Below are 16,935 nucleotides of genomic sequence, written 5' to 3'. Positions count from 1 at the left end.
TGTTAGTGTACTTTTAGCACTTTAGTTAAGAGCTTTATGTTACGGCGCTAGCCCATAAAACTCTTAACTACTGACTTTCAAATGCGGTAGGAGTCTGGACAGGAGAGGGTCTACCGCTCACTTTTTCAAGCAATCGTAATACCGGCGTTAGGAAAATCCCATTAAAAAGATAGGATACGCAATTGACGTAAGGGGATTTGCGGTATGCGAAAATCGCGGAAAAAAAGTGACCGGTACACCTGTACCTGCCTGACTCGTAATACCAGCGGGTGTTAAAAGGCTGCGTTGGGACCCCTCAATGCTGCTTTTTAAGGCTAACGCAAGACTCGTAATCTAGGTGATAGTTTTTTATATTCATGGTTCATTGTGTGCAAAAGGATAATGAATTTGTTTTGTAAAACTACATAGTTTTGTAAATGTTTTGTAATATTCATTGATGGATACAAAGTGTGATATATATACATATAAATATATAAATATTATGTAACAAATTATGTGAAGTTTATCTATCTCATTTTCACTTAAAGAGGTATGATAATAACTATGAGTTTTACATTATAAATACCTGTTTGATATCTAGTTTGCACAAGTGATCAAGAATGGTATGTTTTCATAGTGTGAAAGTTTTACACACAAAAAAGGAGCAAGTGTTTACAAACTTTTTTTAAAAAAAATTCTCTAACCTTAGTACAGAGGCAATCTAGAAAACAGTGGGTTAAAATTGAATCACATAGTATCAGTCTTTAGAACTGAAGTGTTTTATAGCTAAAACATTCTAAACATACTGTTTGTGATCAAGTTTTCTTTGCCACGATTCAGTTAAGACTTCATTAACACAACAAATTGTTAAAAAAGGGAGTTATGGTGACATAGCTTCAAATATTCACTTATATAACATCATTCTAATTCACTTAATCTTCTTCTCATGCTTGATGTGCCCATTTTTCCTGTGCTTTCCATTGGCAATGCCATTATGGCAAAATCCATTGAGGCTGCTGTGTTCTGTACTGCCACTGTTCTTCATCACGTATTTAATCAACTTTAAAAAGAAATACCATGCCATGATAATGGCCAAAACCGCAAGCAATGCAATGTCCAGTAAGAAGTACTGATAAAAAGGTAGATCAGAAACAGCAGCATGAAGATGTTCAGCTCCTTCATGACGGATTATATAATTTATCCAATAGGTGGCTCTGCTGACAGGATGTCCTGGTTGATCTTTGTGAATTTTAGAAAGCTTGAGCACCTGTTGTTGGTATCTAAGTGAAAAAATTTAAACAAAATAAACATTTTCACCAAACTAACAAAGAAAATAGTTCATTTCTGATCAGGTCTATATTGCAAAGGCAGACGTTAATATGCCAATAAATATCAAACAATATCTTGTGATCATCCCCATAATTGATTATATTATGATTTACATACTTGTAGAAACAAACACAGCATAAGCACTTTTGCTTTATTGTTGTAATGTTAAAGATACTATGTTGTAGTATGAAAAATATATGAATGAATCACAACTGCTGAGTAAAAAGGATTTGTAGCAAGGTTTAAACTAGATAATAACATGGATTACTAAAGGAAGTAATGTCAGAATCCGAGTATAAACTTTGCAAGTTTGTTATATGGTTAAATAGGATTAGATATTTCTATAGCTGTATCAATTAAATGATTATTGGAGGAACAACAGAAAAACCAAGACTATAACCAAAAAAGAAAAAATGAAACAGTGTTAACACAAAAATTAGCTACAATGAAAGTAAAAAGCTTTACCACAATATATCAGGAATTATGGCAAGTATGCGTAGCAGTTATTACAAAAAAAAGATAATAGCATGAAAAATAAGTAAGCGGTTACAGACTGTACCTTGAGGGTAAACAAAGTATTGAGAAAGTTTAAGGAAAAATCTCACGGCTTGAATAGGTGAAGCGGTTGCAGCGCTGATGCCGAAAATGTTGGCGTGTGACGTCACAGCTCCACGATGCAGGGCGGAGGATTAGGCTGAATGAAGCAAGCTGACAGCAACGGCTTGAGAGAAAATGACAATCCGGTAACAAAAGATGTTGGCTGGTTTCAGCAAGAAAAGTTTAGTGAATCCACAAAAGAATAATTTAGGTTGAAATCCAAAGAGGTAAATTAGTGCTCAGTTTGAATCACACTATGGTCAGTGGAAAACAATAACAAGCAAAGTGGAGAGGGGGGAGGAGACTTAAATAGCATAGCAGGTAAATTGATCAGAGAATTAAAGGGATATACACAGTACAAGTAACTGGTTATTATTAAACAATATGTAAACGTGACAGGATGCTCCCCTAAATGATCCACTCTGTGGATCAGGGATGAGGGCGATCCGGATTCTGTTGATGGAATTGCGAGATGAGTCTGGGGGCAGATATATTGACAGCTGGCTCCCAAGAGTCATGTTCTGAAGTGTAGCCTTTCCATCTTATCAGATACTGTAAGTTACCCCTATACATTCTAGAGTCAAGTATGGATTTAACCTCATATTCAATGTTGGGATCAATGGAGATAGGAGGAATACTTTGGCGTGAAGTGGCATCACGTACAGAACGGTAGGGTTTTAGTAGGGAAACATGGAAGGTTGGGTGTATTTTCAAAGTGCTAGGTAATTGTAACCGAACTGCATTCTCATTTATGATTTTGATTATCTGAAAAGGTCCAATGAATAAAGGTGAAAGTTTTTTACTAGGAGTATTAAGATGTAAGTTTTTGGTTGAGAGCCAAACTAAATCTCCAAGGGAATACCGTGGTGGAGCCATCCTTCTTAAATCGTAATAAAGTTTCTGTTTGGTTTTAGCTTGTTCAATAGCGTTCTTGACTTTTGTAAAATTAGAAGTGATGGAAGTTGTTAAATCAGAGATATATGGTAATGAACTTATTTGGGGTAGTAGTTGAAATGTTGGATGGAATCCATAGTTAATGAAGAATGGAGTCTGGTTGGTTGTGGAATGTACTGTGTTGTTGAATGTAAATTCAGCGTAGGGCAGATGTTGAGACCAAGAGTGTTGGTCGACATGACAATAAGACCTTAGGAATTGTTCAATGCTTTGGTTAGACCTTTCAGTCTGTCCATTAGTCTGAGGATGATAAGAGGTTGAAAGTCTTTTGTCAATATTGAAAATCTTGCAAAATTCAGTCCAGAGAGAACTAGTAAACTGGGAACCACGGTCTGTTAAAATGCGTCGAGGGAGACCGTGAAGTCTGAAGACGTGTAGTAGGAGCAGTTGTATAGTTTCGGCAGCGGTAGGTAGCTTGTGGTACGGTATAAGATGTATCATCTTACTGAATAAGTCCACCACGACAAGGATAGTGGTATAATTGGAGGATCTGGGGAGATCAACGACATAATCCAAGGCTATGTCGGCCCAAGGTCGTGATGGAGTAGGTAAAGGCATGAGTAAGCCATAGGGTCTATGTTTTGATCTTTTAGTGGTGGCACAAACTGAACAGGAGTTAATGTATTTCATTATGTCGGTATTCATATCAGGCCACCAGTAACTCCTTTTGATAAGCTCTTGTGTCTTGTGGATTCCGGTATGTCCCGCAAATAAGGATTCATGAGCTGAATGTAATATCAAATCTCTGATGGAAGGGGGTACATATAACTTCTCATCAAAATAATAGAGGGAATCCTGTTTCATTTGTAACTGTTGAAGAGGCTTAGTTTGGTCTTTATGTTGTTCTTCTCTTAGGAATGGAATAGAATCAATGAGAAACAACAGGTATTTATTCTCTGGGATTACAGATTCTTTTGGAAGACAGAGATCAGAGGAAGTAGGCAGTCGTGAGAGAGCATCTGCCTTCTTGTTCTTACTAGCCGGTCTGTAAGTGATAAGGAAATCAAATCTGGAGAAATACAAATTCCAACGAACATGTCTTGCAGTGAGGGTTTTCGTACTTTTGAGGTACTGTAAATTCCTGTGATCAGTATACACTATGGTGGGGTATGTGACACCTTCAAGGAGATGACGCCACTGTTCAAAAGCAACCTTGATAGCCAGTAATTCTTTGTCACCCACGGGGTAATGCAACTCAGGAGCCGTCAAACATCTTGAATAAAAAGCTACGGGATGTAGAGGTTTCTTTAGATGTTCTCTTTGTGAAAGAACGGCTCCAATAGCATAATCGGAGGCATCGACCTCTAATACATATTGGAGTTGGTTGTTAGGGTAACGTAATATAGGTGCAGAAGTAAATTTTTGTTTTAGGAGATCAAAAGCCTTTTGGGATTCAGCAGTCCAGATGAACTTAACATTTGATTTTGTGAGGTTGGTAAGTGGTTTGGCAATTGCTGCAAAATTTTTTATAAATTTTCGATAAAAATTTGCAAAGCCAAGGAAGCTTTGTACCTGTTTCTTATTATTTGGCTCTGGCCACTGTCTTATGGTAGTGATTTTTGAGTCATCCATCTGTATGCCAAATTCCGAAATCTGATAACCAAGAAAGGTGATCTGGTTTGTATGAAATATACATTTCTCGGCTTTAGCATATAAAGAGTGTGAGCGTAGGCGTGATAATACCTGTCTGACGTGTTTTATGTGATCTTCTAATGTTTTTGAATAGATCAAAATATCATCAAGATAGATTACAATATAAGTGTCAAGGATATCTTTGAAAATATCGTTAATAAAGTGTTGGAAGGTTGCCGGGGCGTTGCAGAGACCGAATGGCATGACGGTATATTCGTACAAGCCATAACGAGTACGAAATGCCGTCAGCCATTCGTCTCCAGCCCTCATCCGAACGAGATTATATGCACCTCGAAGGTCAAGTTTAGTGAAGACCTTGGCACCTTCCAAACGCTCAATTAGCTCTGAAATAAGGGGCAAAGGATACCGGTTTTTAACGGTAACCTTGTTAAGCTGCCGGTAGTCCACTATGGGTCTTAAACTGCCATCTTTATTTTTTACAAAAAACATACCGGCCGCAGCGGGAGAAGTAGATGGTCTGATGAACCCCTTCTGTAGATTTTCTTCAATATATGATTTTAAGTGTTCCAGTTCAGGTTTGGACAACGGGAACACATGACCGCAAGGTATGACTGCACCTGGTAATAAATCAATAGGGCAGTCATAAATACGATGCGGCGGTAGATTTTGAGATTCTTTTTTACTGAAAACATCAATAAAATCAGCATAAACATCAGGTACCTCTATATCAGTGGAGATTTGAGGTGGTTGTAGAAGCAGGGTAGGGTAGCAAGTGGATAAGCAATACTCAGAATTAAGCTTTACACTTAGATCTGACCATGAAATCAGAGGGTTATGTAATTTTAACCATTGTAGGCCTAAAATGAGAGGGAAGACGGGGGATGTAATGACATCAAAAGAAATGTACTCCCTATGGTGGTCTGGTGTGGATAGGAGCAATGGTATTGTTTCATACATTACCGGTCCAGAGGACAAAACCTCCCCATCAATACCCCTTAAAGGTACAGGAGCCTTTTTTTTTATAAGTGGAATTTTATTTTTTGTGGCAAAAGACACATCAATGTAAGAAGCAGAAGCACCAGAGTCAATTATCCCTGAAACGTTCACTCGAAGTTGATCCCACTGCAAGAGAAGGCATAGGTTACAGTAGCTTGCAGAGTGTGACACAGCATTTAAGGAATAAAAAGGATGGGAATTCTTACCCTTATTCTGTTTCTGGAGAATGGGACAGGCCTTGACAGTATGCTCTTCTGATGCACAGTACATGCATAGATTCTGGGAACGCCTTCTTAACTTTTCTTGATTGCTTAATGGGCCTTTAAGAAACCCAATTTCCATAGGTTCAGTGGTGTTTTTAACATGTGAATATGTTGGTAAAGTAGGGTTTTGTTTTTTATGTGTTGGTTCATGATATCCTTTCTCGTTTTGTCTCTCCCTAAGTCTTCTGTCAATACTGATACTAAGATTAATTAGTTCCTCCAAAGTGTGAGGAATTTCAATGCGAGAAAGTTCGTCTTTAATAGATTCTGACAAACCCAGTCTGAACTGATTTTTTAGAGACAAATTATTCCATTGAGTGTCAGTAGCTAGCCTCTTAAAATCTGCAATATAATCTTCTACATCTCTTCTTCTCTGTTTAAGAGAGCGCATTGCAGTTTCAGCGGTTAATTGTTTGTAAGGGTCGTCATAAAGCTGACCAAGGGTAGAAAAGAAAGAATCTAGAGAGTTAAGTATATCATCGTTTGTTTCCAGGAAGGAATTAGCCCAACTTCTGGGTTCTGCTCTTAAGTAGGAAATGGTAGTCATCACCTTAACTCTGTCAGTGGGATATGTGTATGGTTTTAGTGCAAACAACAGAAGACAAGCGTTTTTAAAATCTCTAAATTGTTTTCTATCCCCTGAGAATACATCTGGGAGACTAACTTGTGGTTCCTGGAACCGGGTTCTACTATCTACAAAGTCTTTAATATAAGTTTTCAGTCCCTGGTTTTCTTGTTTGAGGGTATTGAGGCCATCAGTTAAGGCATCCACTTTTTGAGAGAGAGTTTGTATCTGATTAGACATCTCAGCTGGATCCATATTTTAGGGCTTGTTATTCTGTAATGTTAAAGATACTATGTTGTAGTATGAAAAATATATGAATGAATCACAACTGCTTAGTAAAAAGGATTTGTAGCAAGGTTTAAACTAGATAATAACATGGATTACTAAAGGAAGTAATGTCAGAATCCGAGTATAAACTTTGCAAGTTTGTTATATGGTTAAATAGGATTAGATATTTCTATAGCTGTATCAATTAAATGATTATTGGAGGAACAACAGAAAAACCAAGACTATAACCAAAAAAGAAAAAATGAAACAGTGTTAACACAAAAATTAGCTACAATGAAAGTAAAAAGCTTTACCACAATATATCAGGAATTATGGCAAGTATGCGTAGCAGTTATTACAAAAAAAAGATAATAGCATGAAAAATAAGTAAGCGGTTACAGACTGTACCTTGAGGGTAAACAAAGTATTGAGAAAGTTTAAGGAAAAATCTCACGGCTTGAATAGGTGAAGCGGTTGCAGCGCTGATGCCGAAAATGTTGGCGTGTGACGTCACAGCTCCACGATGCAGGGCGGAGGATTAGGCTGAATGAAGCAAGCTGACAGCAACGGCTTGAGAGAAAATGACAATCCGGTAACAAAAGATGTTGGCTGGTTTCAGCAAGAAAAGTTTAGTGAATCCACAAAAGAATAATTTAGGTTGAAATCCAAAGAGGTAAATTAGTGCTCAGTTTGAATCACACTATGGTCAGTGGAAAACAATAACAAGCAAAGTGGAGAGGGGGGAGGAGACTTAAATAGCATAGCAGGTAAATTGATCAGAGAATTAAAGGGATATACACAGTACAAGTAACTGGTTATTATTAAACAATATGTAAACGTGACAATTGTTTACGTAGGTATTATGTGCAGATATATCAAGCATAGCTACAAGGGATACCGCAGAGAGTATACTTTAACCAAATAATTCTACATTTTATTACAAGGCAATTGCCCTAGTGTAGCATTGTATATAGTCACCAATTGTAGTTCCAGAAATTCAATTTTGATTGAGCAAAAACTTTGCCTGCAGAGTTAAATGCAGAGACCAGCCAGCTGGGGACTAAATCAGGAAGGTCCATGGGTGGAAGTTGCGAGTGTTCTGTGTACAGAGCTGGGAAATTCAGGTTGTGGCTTTGTGGTCCAGGAGAGTGACTGTGTGAAGGGACAGCAGCAGGAATGGCCAATTTTCACTATTCTAAGCCCAACCAGTCTAACATGGATGGGGAAAGAAAAGGACTGAGGTGCTTTTGCACCCCCTGTAGAACCACCATTACTTATAACACTACCCTTGTAAAGATAAACATTTCAAGCTTATGAAATTTAAGAATGAATCTTAAATGTGTTGTGTTCTAAAATGTCAACATGCATCACCATTTATATCAAAACATATTTTTTTACTCTTTTTATCAGAAAAAAAGTATATAATTTACCTTGGATTATGAATAACTTCCTTAAGTGACTCAAAGAGAGTATCCTCTGTCATCTTTTTCCACTCAAGAAGAATGCCCATGCCTTTGGCATGTACACGAGTCATTGTATCATAATGGTCACCAAATAATGGAATTCCTACCACTGGAACTCCATGGTAAATGGCTTCGAATATACTGTTCAGACCTCCGTGAGTAAGGAATGTCTTAATTTTAGGAAGACCTAAATAGTAATGTTACATGAAAATCATATTACACAAATTTTGCAAAACTCAGATAAGTTCTAACACTAAATCTTATCTATTTCAAAGAATTTGAAGAAGAAAAATGATAGAAAACAGGTAAATTTGATAATATAATAAAAATTATTTATTTTATTTATTATTTTTTTAAATTATAAACTCTACAGGGGCAGGGTGACAATCCATGGGGTCCTCAGACAAGTGTGTGTATAATATTTATATCTATCTATCTATCTATCTATCTATTTAATATTTACTATCTAACTTAGACATCTAACTGAATAACCACTCACATGTTTCTGTGGGAAAAGCGAGCGGGGAATCTTGCCTAGATGTGCTGATTTCCTATGCAAATATTTACATTGATCTATTTATATATATATATATATATATATATATATATATATATATATATATATATATATATATATATATATATATATATATATACATTTAAAATTATGGGGAGGCGAAAAGTGAGTTTAAAATTGTCCACTAAGCAAAATATATTGTGAAAATAACTCATTGTGTAATTCATTAACAAATCTAGACAAGCCAAAAGGCTTGCTATTCCCAAAGAAAACCTCTGAATACATTGTTTCCAATGAGTAAAGTATTCTGGGAAAGATATGCAAATGAGGTTCACAATGACTCACTTTTTTACTTCAAGCCTGCTGTTAAAGGGACAGTATACACTCATTTTCATATATCTGCATGTAATAGACACTACTATAAAGAATAAGATGCACAGATTCTGATATAAAAATCCAGTATAAAACTGTTTAAAAACTTACTTAGAAGCTGTCAGTTTGGCTCTGTTGAAAAGGTAGCTGGAAAGCCCACTCCAAGTGGCAAATAAGACACCCCCCCTCCCCCTTCTTTTACATATGAAAAGACCCTTTACACAAACAGGAGCAAGCTGGAGATGGTAGCTGATAGTATTCACATAAAACTTTGGGGCTTGGTTAGGAGTCTGAAAATCAGAGCAATGTTATTTAAAAATAAGCAAAACTATACATCTATTTAAAAAAAAAAAACTTTATAGGCTATATAAATAGATCATCTACAAAACATTTATGCAAAGAAAAAATGAGTGTATAATGTCCCTTTAAGCAGACTTCCCTTTACACCATAGCATTGCTGTATACACAGCTTTTAAGCTTAGCTAGGGTTAGTACAGTGATTCAGAACCATCCCAGGACAACCTGTTTCATGGTGTTTGACATTTATCAGCTGAGAGTAGATTGAATCACTGCTGGGTGAAGTTGATTTCTGGGCGAAATACAACAATATTTAAAATTATTGGGAGGCGAAAAGTGAGTTTAAAATCCTCCACTAAGCAAACAATATAGTGAAAATAATTCATTGTGTACTTCATTAAAAGATCTAGACAAGCCAGAAGGCTGGCTCTTCCCACAGAAAACCTCTGAATACATTGTTTGCAATGCAGCAAAGGATTCTGGGTAAGATATGCAAATGAGGTTCACAATGACTCACTTTTTTACTTCAAGCCTGCATATCTTACCCAGAATCCTTTGCTGCATTAGCAATTATACTACCATTTGCTGGGCTTAAACACTCTGTTATATACAAGCAATAGTACAATAATAAAATTCTCTAATAAATTAGATATTTTCTTTCAGCACTTTTATGGTCCTTTAAAGCAGGGGTCGCCAACCTTTTGGACCTCAGGGACCACTAAACTTACAATTTTTAATCCTGTGGACCACTAACATTAATTTTTTTTTTTTTAAAAAGGTACAATATATATACATACACACATACTGTACATAACTAGTATAACCATAACTATATATTTACACATTTTTAATAATTATTTTTTGGAATTAACTGACTGAATGACAGAACTGAGAGAATACTTCCAAATGACAGATGAAGGGTGAATGCCAACTTTTGAGCTGGAAACAGAGAGGCAGAAAGTGGGAAAAAAAGAATTATGTTTAAAAGGACCACAAGACTTCCAAGTTACCTCCCCAGTTAGGAATTATTCAAAACTACTTATGATCATGGACAGACATTGAAGTCATAAATTAAGTTTATATCAGAAAGCTCTCAATATGGATGTGAACTAACCACAACTGATGTTACTGGCAATTACTAATACTGGTGGGATATGGCTGATCTGCTGGATGGCAATTACTGGAATTCAAGTGGCTTTGTGCGTGGTAAAATGATTAAAATGCTTTGTGCGTGGGAAAATTATTAGAATAAAAAATAATTAATATTTAATTTAAAAAAAAAAAGAAGATGGAGGGGAGGAAGACAAACAGTTATGTAAGTCCATGTGAAGGAATTAGAAAAATTACAACAAATAGACAGGTAAAGGGAAAAACATAAATGAAATATAAGATAATTTTTTTTTAAGATTTTCTTTTTTTATATATACTTTAATTCCACTATTTCAAGCCAAGACTATACCAACCTATGCTGGTTTTAGAATGGAAGCTTCTTTCTCTGAGCAGCACGCCGGTTGGGAGAAGTTAAAAATACAATCTAGCTACGCAAATTGCGCAGTACTACACAACGTGTGTAGGGAGATTGTAATTTAACTCCTCCTCCGTCGTTTTTCACTGATGTCCAGCCAGGCACTGTAGGGAGTTGCTGCGTGACGGGGGTGACACCATCAGAGGAGATTAATTCCTGTTTGATGGTGTCAAGAACCACCAACATCTTCTTGTGGACCACCAGTGGCTGGCAACCGCTGCTTTAAAGCACTAAAACTAATCAATTTTTTTTTTTATTAGGTGTGTATGTTGTTTCACACTATGTATAATGTACACACATTTTCATTGTTACTTTTGAAAGCACTGATAATTTCATATTTACTCAGTGCAATTAAACTTACGTATGGCTGTAACCTAGACTACTCTGCTACTTATTTAGATATTTCCTGACATAAAAGCTTTAAATAAATTTTTATGAGGGCAATTTAGTTATCTGTAGGTAAAGTGTCATGTGCAATTAAGAACACCTGTTTATATTTTAATCATTAACATAATACAAGTCACATTTTATCCACCTAGAAGACACATCCTCTTAGTTATGCTATTAGTAATACTAATTTGTAGCAATATTCTGTATGAGTGTATAAATGCAATCACGTATAGGATCTATTTCTTCCTTGCACCGTTGTGGTCTCTACAGGTAGGCAAAGTGGCTTCCCTTTAAAGTGGTTGCTAGGAGACACCTTCCCTAGTTCCAGCCAGTTTCTTGCCCATGATTAGAAGTGGAATTTTGATGCATAAATCATGTGACAGTAGTTAAGTTTTATAATGATAGCTCTTTCTTTTTTACTAAAAGCAAGAAGCTGCATTCATAAGTGCTCAATTCAAGAAAACAACAACTAGATTACAAGTTTTGCATTCGGGTTTTAACGCTGAAAAATGGTAATTTCAGCGTTACAACAGCACTGCAGCCATTACAAGTCTTGTCGGTATAGCTGTACTGCAAGCCTTTTAGCCTGTAACGGAACGTCAGTCCCGCACTCGTACAAATTACATTTTTTTTCATGGGACTTCCATAGCGCAGCCATCACGAGTTTTGCAGTGAGGAGATTCGTTTCGCAATCTGAGAGCATAACTAAAGTGTTACAAAGTGCACTAAACACCCATAAACTACCTATTAACCCCTAAACCGAGACCCTCCCACTTCGCAAACACTATTTTTAAGTTATTAACCCCTAATCTGCTGCTCCCGACATTGCCACCACTAATAAAATGTATTAAACCCTATTCCGCCGCTCCCCGACATTGCTGTCACTATACTAAAGTTATTAACCCCTAATCTCCCGCACCCCAACTTTGCCCACACTATAATAAATTTATTAATCCCTATTCCGCCGCTCCCCGACATCGCTACCACTAAATAAAGTTATAAACCCTTAAACCTCTGGCCTCCCACATCACTACCACAATATAACTAATAGTTATATTGTAGCTATCTTAGGTTTTATTTTTATATCACAGGTAAGTTTGTATTTATTTTTACTAGGTAGACTATTAACTATTTACTAAATACCTAGTTAAAATAAATACAAATTTACCTGTCAAATAAAACCTAAGCTTCCTTATACTAACACCTACCATTACAAAAAATAAAAAAAACACTAAAATTACAAAAAAATAAAAATCCTACCATTACAAAAGATAACAAACGAAATAATCCAAAACAATAAAATATATTCCTATTCTAATACCCTTTAAAAAAAAAAATCCCAAAATAAAAAACCCTAATCAATAATAAACTACCAAGGACCATCAAGAGGACCTGTTATGGGCCCTTAAAAGAGCCTTTTGAAGGGCATTGCCCTAAAGGTATAAGCTCTTTTTCTACAAAAGAAAAACAAACCCCCCCTTAACAGTATACAAACCCCCACCCCCCAAACCCACAAAATAAAATTAAAGTAAAACCCATCTACCCATTGCCCTGAAAAGGGCATTTGTATGAGCATTACCCTTAAAATGGCTTCCAGTTCTTTTGCTGCCCATTAAAAATAAAAAAATGGCTATTCTAAAAAGAAAAATCCACCCAAAATGAAAAAAAACATTACACAAAATAACAACCGAATTATCCAAAATAATAACCATTATTCCTATTCTAATACCCATTTAAAAAAAACACACCCCAAAATTAAAAACCTAATCTAGAATAACTACCAATAGCCCTTAATAGGGCCTTTTGAAGGGCATTGACCTAAGTTAAATAGCTCTTTTACCTGAAAAAAAATACAAAGACATTACAACCCCCCCAAACCCACAAAATAAAAAATCTAAAAAACCTAATCTACCCATTGCCCTGAAAAGGGCATTTGTATGGGCATTGCCCTGAAATGGTCTAAGGCGGAGGTCAGGTGGAGGTCCAAGACGGAGGTCCAGGTGGAGGTCCAAGTCAGAGGTCCAGGCGGGGGGTCCATTGATCCGACGTAGAGGTCCTCTTCATGCGATCGTCCGCCGCACACTGAGGATTGAAATGCAAAGTACCCCTTTTATAATGGGGTACCATTGCATTCCTATTGGCTGAAATTTTTGAATCAGCCAATAGGAATTAGGGCTGCTAAAATCCTATTGGTTGTTCAAATCAGCCAATAGGATGAGAGCTACTGAAATTCTATTGGCTATTTAAATCAGCCAATAGAATTTCAGTAGCTCTCATCCTATTGGCTGATTTGAACAGCCAATAGGATTTTAGCAGCCCGAATTCCTATTGGCTGAATTTTCCAGCCAATAGGAATACAATGGTACCCCCAGTATAAAAGGGGTACCTTGCCTTTCAATCCTCAGTGTGTGGCAGACGATCGCATGAAGAGATCGATGGACTTCTGCCTGCCTGGACCTCCGCCATAAACCTCGGCCTGGACCTCCACCTTGGACCTCCGCCTGGACCTCCTCCTTGGACCTTCGCTTGGACCTCTACCTCTGTGCATCAACTGCTCCGACTCCGCAGGGATGAAGAAGATGCCGGTCCCGCGATGGATGAAGATAGAGCCGCCTGGATGAAGATGCCGCCTGGATGAAGATGGAGCCTCCGGGATGAAGATTGTTAAAGTGGGACTTCAACAACTGTGAGTACCTAAAGAGGGGTTAGTGTTAGGTTTTTTAAAAAAATTTTGAATGTTTTTTTTTTAGTTTAGGGTGGGTACTCTTATAAGAGTTGAATGCCCTTCAAAGGGCAGCAAAAGTGCTGAATGCCTTTTTCAGGGCAATGCCCATACAAATGCCCTTTTCAGGGCAATGGGTAGATTAGGTTTTTTAGATTTCTTTTTATTTTGTGAGTTTGGGGGGGATGGATTCAGGTAAAAGAGCTGTTTAACTTAGGGCAATGCCCTACAAAAAGGCCCTATTGGTAGTTTATTCTAGATTAGGTTTTTTCTTTTTTTTTTCCTTTTAAGGGGTATTAGAATAGGAATAATTTTTATTGTGTTGGATAATTTTGTTTGTTAATTTTTGTAATGGTAGTTTTTTTTTAATTTTTTGTAATTTTAGTGTTTTTTATTTTTTGTAATGTTAGGTTTTAGTGTAAAGCAGCTTAGCTTTTATTTCACAGGTAAGTTTGTATTTATTTTAACTAGGTAGTTAGTAAATAGTTAATAACTATTTACTAACTAGTCTACCTAGTTAAAATAAATACAAACTTACCTGTGAAATAAAAATAAAACCTAAGCTAGCTACAATATAACTATTAGTTATATTGTAGCTAGCTTAGGTTTTATTTTACAGGTATGTATGTATTTAGTTTTAAAGGTATTATTTAGTTAATAAGTGTAACTTTAATTTTGCACTATTTTAATTATGTTAAAGTTAGGGGATGTTAGGGTTACGGTTAGGGTTAGGTTTAGGGGTTAATAGTACAATTTAGGTTCTTGCAATGTGGGGGGCTGACGGTTTAGGGGTTAATAGGTTTATTTAGTGATAGTGATGTGGGAGGCCAGAGGTTTAGGGGTTAATAACTTTATTTAGTTGCGGCGATGTCGGGGAGCGGTGGAATGGGGGTTAATAGATTTATTATAGTGTGGGCAATGTTGGGGTGCAGGGGAATAGGGGTTAATAACTTTAGAATAGTGGCGGCAATATCGGGAGCGGCAGATTAGGGGTTAAAAGGTTTATTTAGGTGGCGGGGATATCGGGGCAGCAGATTAGGGGTTAATAACATTATGTAGGTGTCGGCAATGTCGGGGGCAGCAGGTTAGGGGTGTTTAGACATGGGGTTTATGTTAGGGTGTAAGGTTTAAACGTAACTTTTTTCCCCCATAGACATCAATGGGGCTGCGTTACGGAGCTTTACATTCCGCGATCACAGGTGTTTTTTTCTAACCCGCTTTCTCCATTGATGTCTATGGGGAAAGCGTGCATGAGCACGTCAAAACAGTTCTTGTATTTTGTGCGATTTGAAGATCAACGCAACCATATTGCACAAACAAGACGGCTGTTTCAAAACTTGTAATGGCTGTGCTATAGAGGGTGAAATAACGCAACTTTTGTTGCGTTCATTAAATTCCCTATAGCGTGCATAACTCGTAATCTACCTGCAAGTAAGTTGCTTGGTGTAACACTATCTGTCTTTTATCATGTTTACTTTCATTTAAGATATAGTTTTACTAAATAAGCACTGTTTCATATCCCTTTAAGTACTGGTTATAGAAAGGTTATGTAAACAATAAAGTTTAAAAATATCACTCTCTTAGTGGAGAGTGGGACAAAGAGATACTAAAATGTTTATATGCCATTGTTCTCTCTAAGGGCTTGATTCTCAAAAACTCTGTGGCATGGAACAAAATAATAAGCTTATTTTACTAACTCAATATTGTAAAGTAAGTGTCTCTCCTTCTCATACACAGAACCCAAAGTAAAATTGCTGTTAGAACAATCCATGAGGGGCCTTATATTGCATTGTGCCAGACCCGAGAGCTTTAGAGAATCAGGTCCTTTGTACTGGTCTCTCTGTGTACACCATGAGAGATAAGATAAGGATGATTATGAGTAAATATAGAAAGATAAGCTAATGAGATCTACTTCCCCTGAAAGCTCAGCACATTTGTTTGGGTGCAGTTTCAATTAGCCAGATATTTAATTTACAAAATATACATAAAGAAACAATTACCCTAGTAGTTAATACTCTGCAGCTGCTATAACAAGTCATTGTAAACGTATTAAGAGGAAATCCTTTTTATAGTACACTGTGCCGTTAAGGAACTAGCACTAGACAGGGGAGACATTATAAAAATGAATTTCACCATCCATTAGATGGTTTGTAGTAGAAGTTTGCCCACTAAGGCCCAAAGCATTCTCCATCATTCTTACAGGGGATCTTCCTTAAAGGGAACCACAACACCTGCTGTTTTAAACTAACTGTTTCTGATTATCCAAAATAACTGACAGTATTGCTATTTGCAGTCTTTATCTTACTGCATTCTATTGTAGATAAAAGCTTTACAATTTAAACGTTGATTTGCATCATTGTATGTGCTATGCAAGCTGCCATCTTGTAACGTGCGTTCCACAACACTGTGTCACGTGATGCACATGGCACCAGCTATTACTAAATCATAGTGAGCCCTGCAGTGTCTGACAAGAATGGCTTTAGGCACTGTTATGCTTATAAATAGCAGGAGCAGGGAAGGGAATGTGATGGGGGAGGAAAGGTGGAGAGGGAAGCACAGGGGGAAGAAAGAAAGCAAACTCACGCTGCATAAAAAATTGTAACAAGAGACATTCATCTACCTTACATATGATCTCCGGAGCTTTTCTTCCCCCTGTGCCTCCCTCTCCCCCCTCACACTTCCTTCCCTGCTTGTGCTATTTATAAACATAACAGTGCCTGAAGCCGTTCTTGTCAGACACTATAATTTAGTAATAGCTGGTGCCGTGTGCATCATATGACACAGTGTGGTGGAACGCACGTTACAAGATGGCAGCTTGCATAGCACATACAATGCTGCAAATAAACGTTTAAATTGTAAAGCTTTTATCTACAATAGAATGCAGTAAGATAAAGACTGCAAACAGCAATACTGTCAGTTGTGAAACGTACTTTAAAAAATGGCAGCTTGAATAGCACATCCAATGCTGCAGATCAGTGTTTAAATTATAAAGCTTTTATCTACAACAGAATGAAAAGACTGCATACAGCATTGTTAGATAGTTTATTTTGCACAATTAGAAAAAGTTACTTTAGAATATGTCAATCAGGTGTTGTGGTTCCCTTTA

At 36.9% G+C, this 16,935-nt stretch overlaps 1 protein-coding gene across 1 annotated transcript in view; it reads right to left on the bottom strand.

Moving 5' to 3' along the window:
- Nucleotides 1-650: 650 nt before the first annotated feature.
- UGT8 (UDP glycosyltransferase 8) overlaps nt 651-16,935 on the bottom strand; it is a 268,405-nt gene continuing 252,120 nt past the window's right edge. The window contains exons 5-6 of the mRNA XM_053703588.1: nt 7,974-8,193; nt 651-1,259 (exon numbers count right to left, since the gene is read on the bottom strand). Coding sequence (XP_053559563.1) covers nt 908-1,259; nt 7,974-8,193 — 572 coding nt within the window. The 3' untranslated portion in view covers nt 651-907. The remainder of the gene's footprint in view (nt 1,260-7,973; nt 8,194-16,935) is intronic.

The sequence above is a fragment of the Bombina bombina genome, chromosome 2 (assembly GCF_027579735.1).
Source record: "Bombina bombina isolate aBomBom1 chromosome 2, aBomBom1.pri, whole genome shotgun sequence".
NCBI classification, from domain to species: Eukaryota; Metazoa; Chordata; class Amphibia; order Anura; family Bombinatoridae; genus Bombina; species Bombina bombina.
The sequence above is the reverse complement of the archived record's forward strand: the minus strand, read 5'-3'. Positions and strand labels throughout refer to the sequence as shown.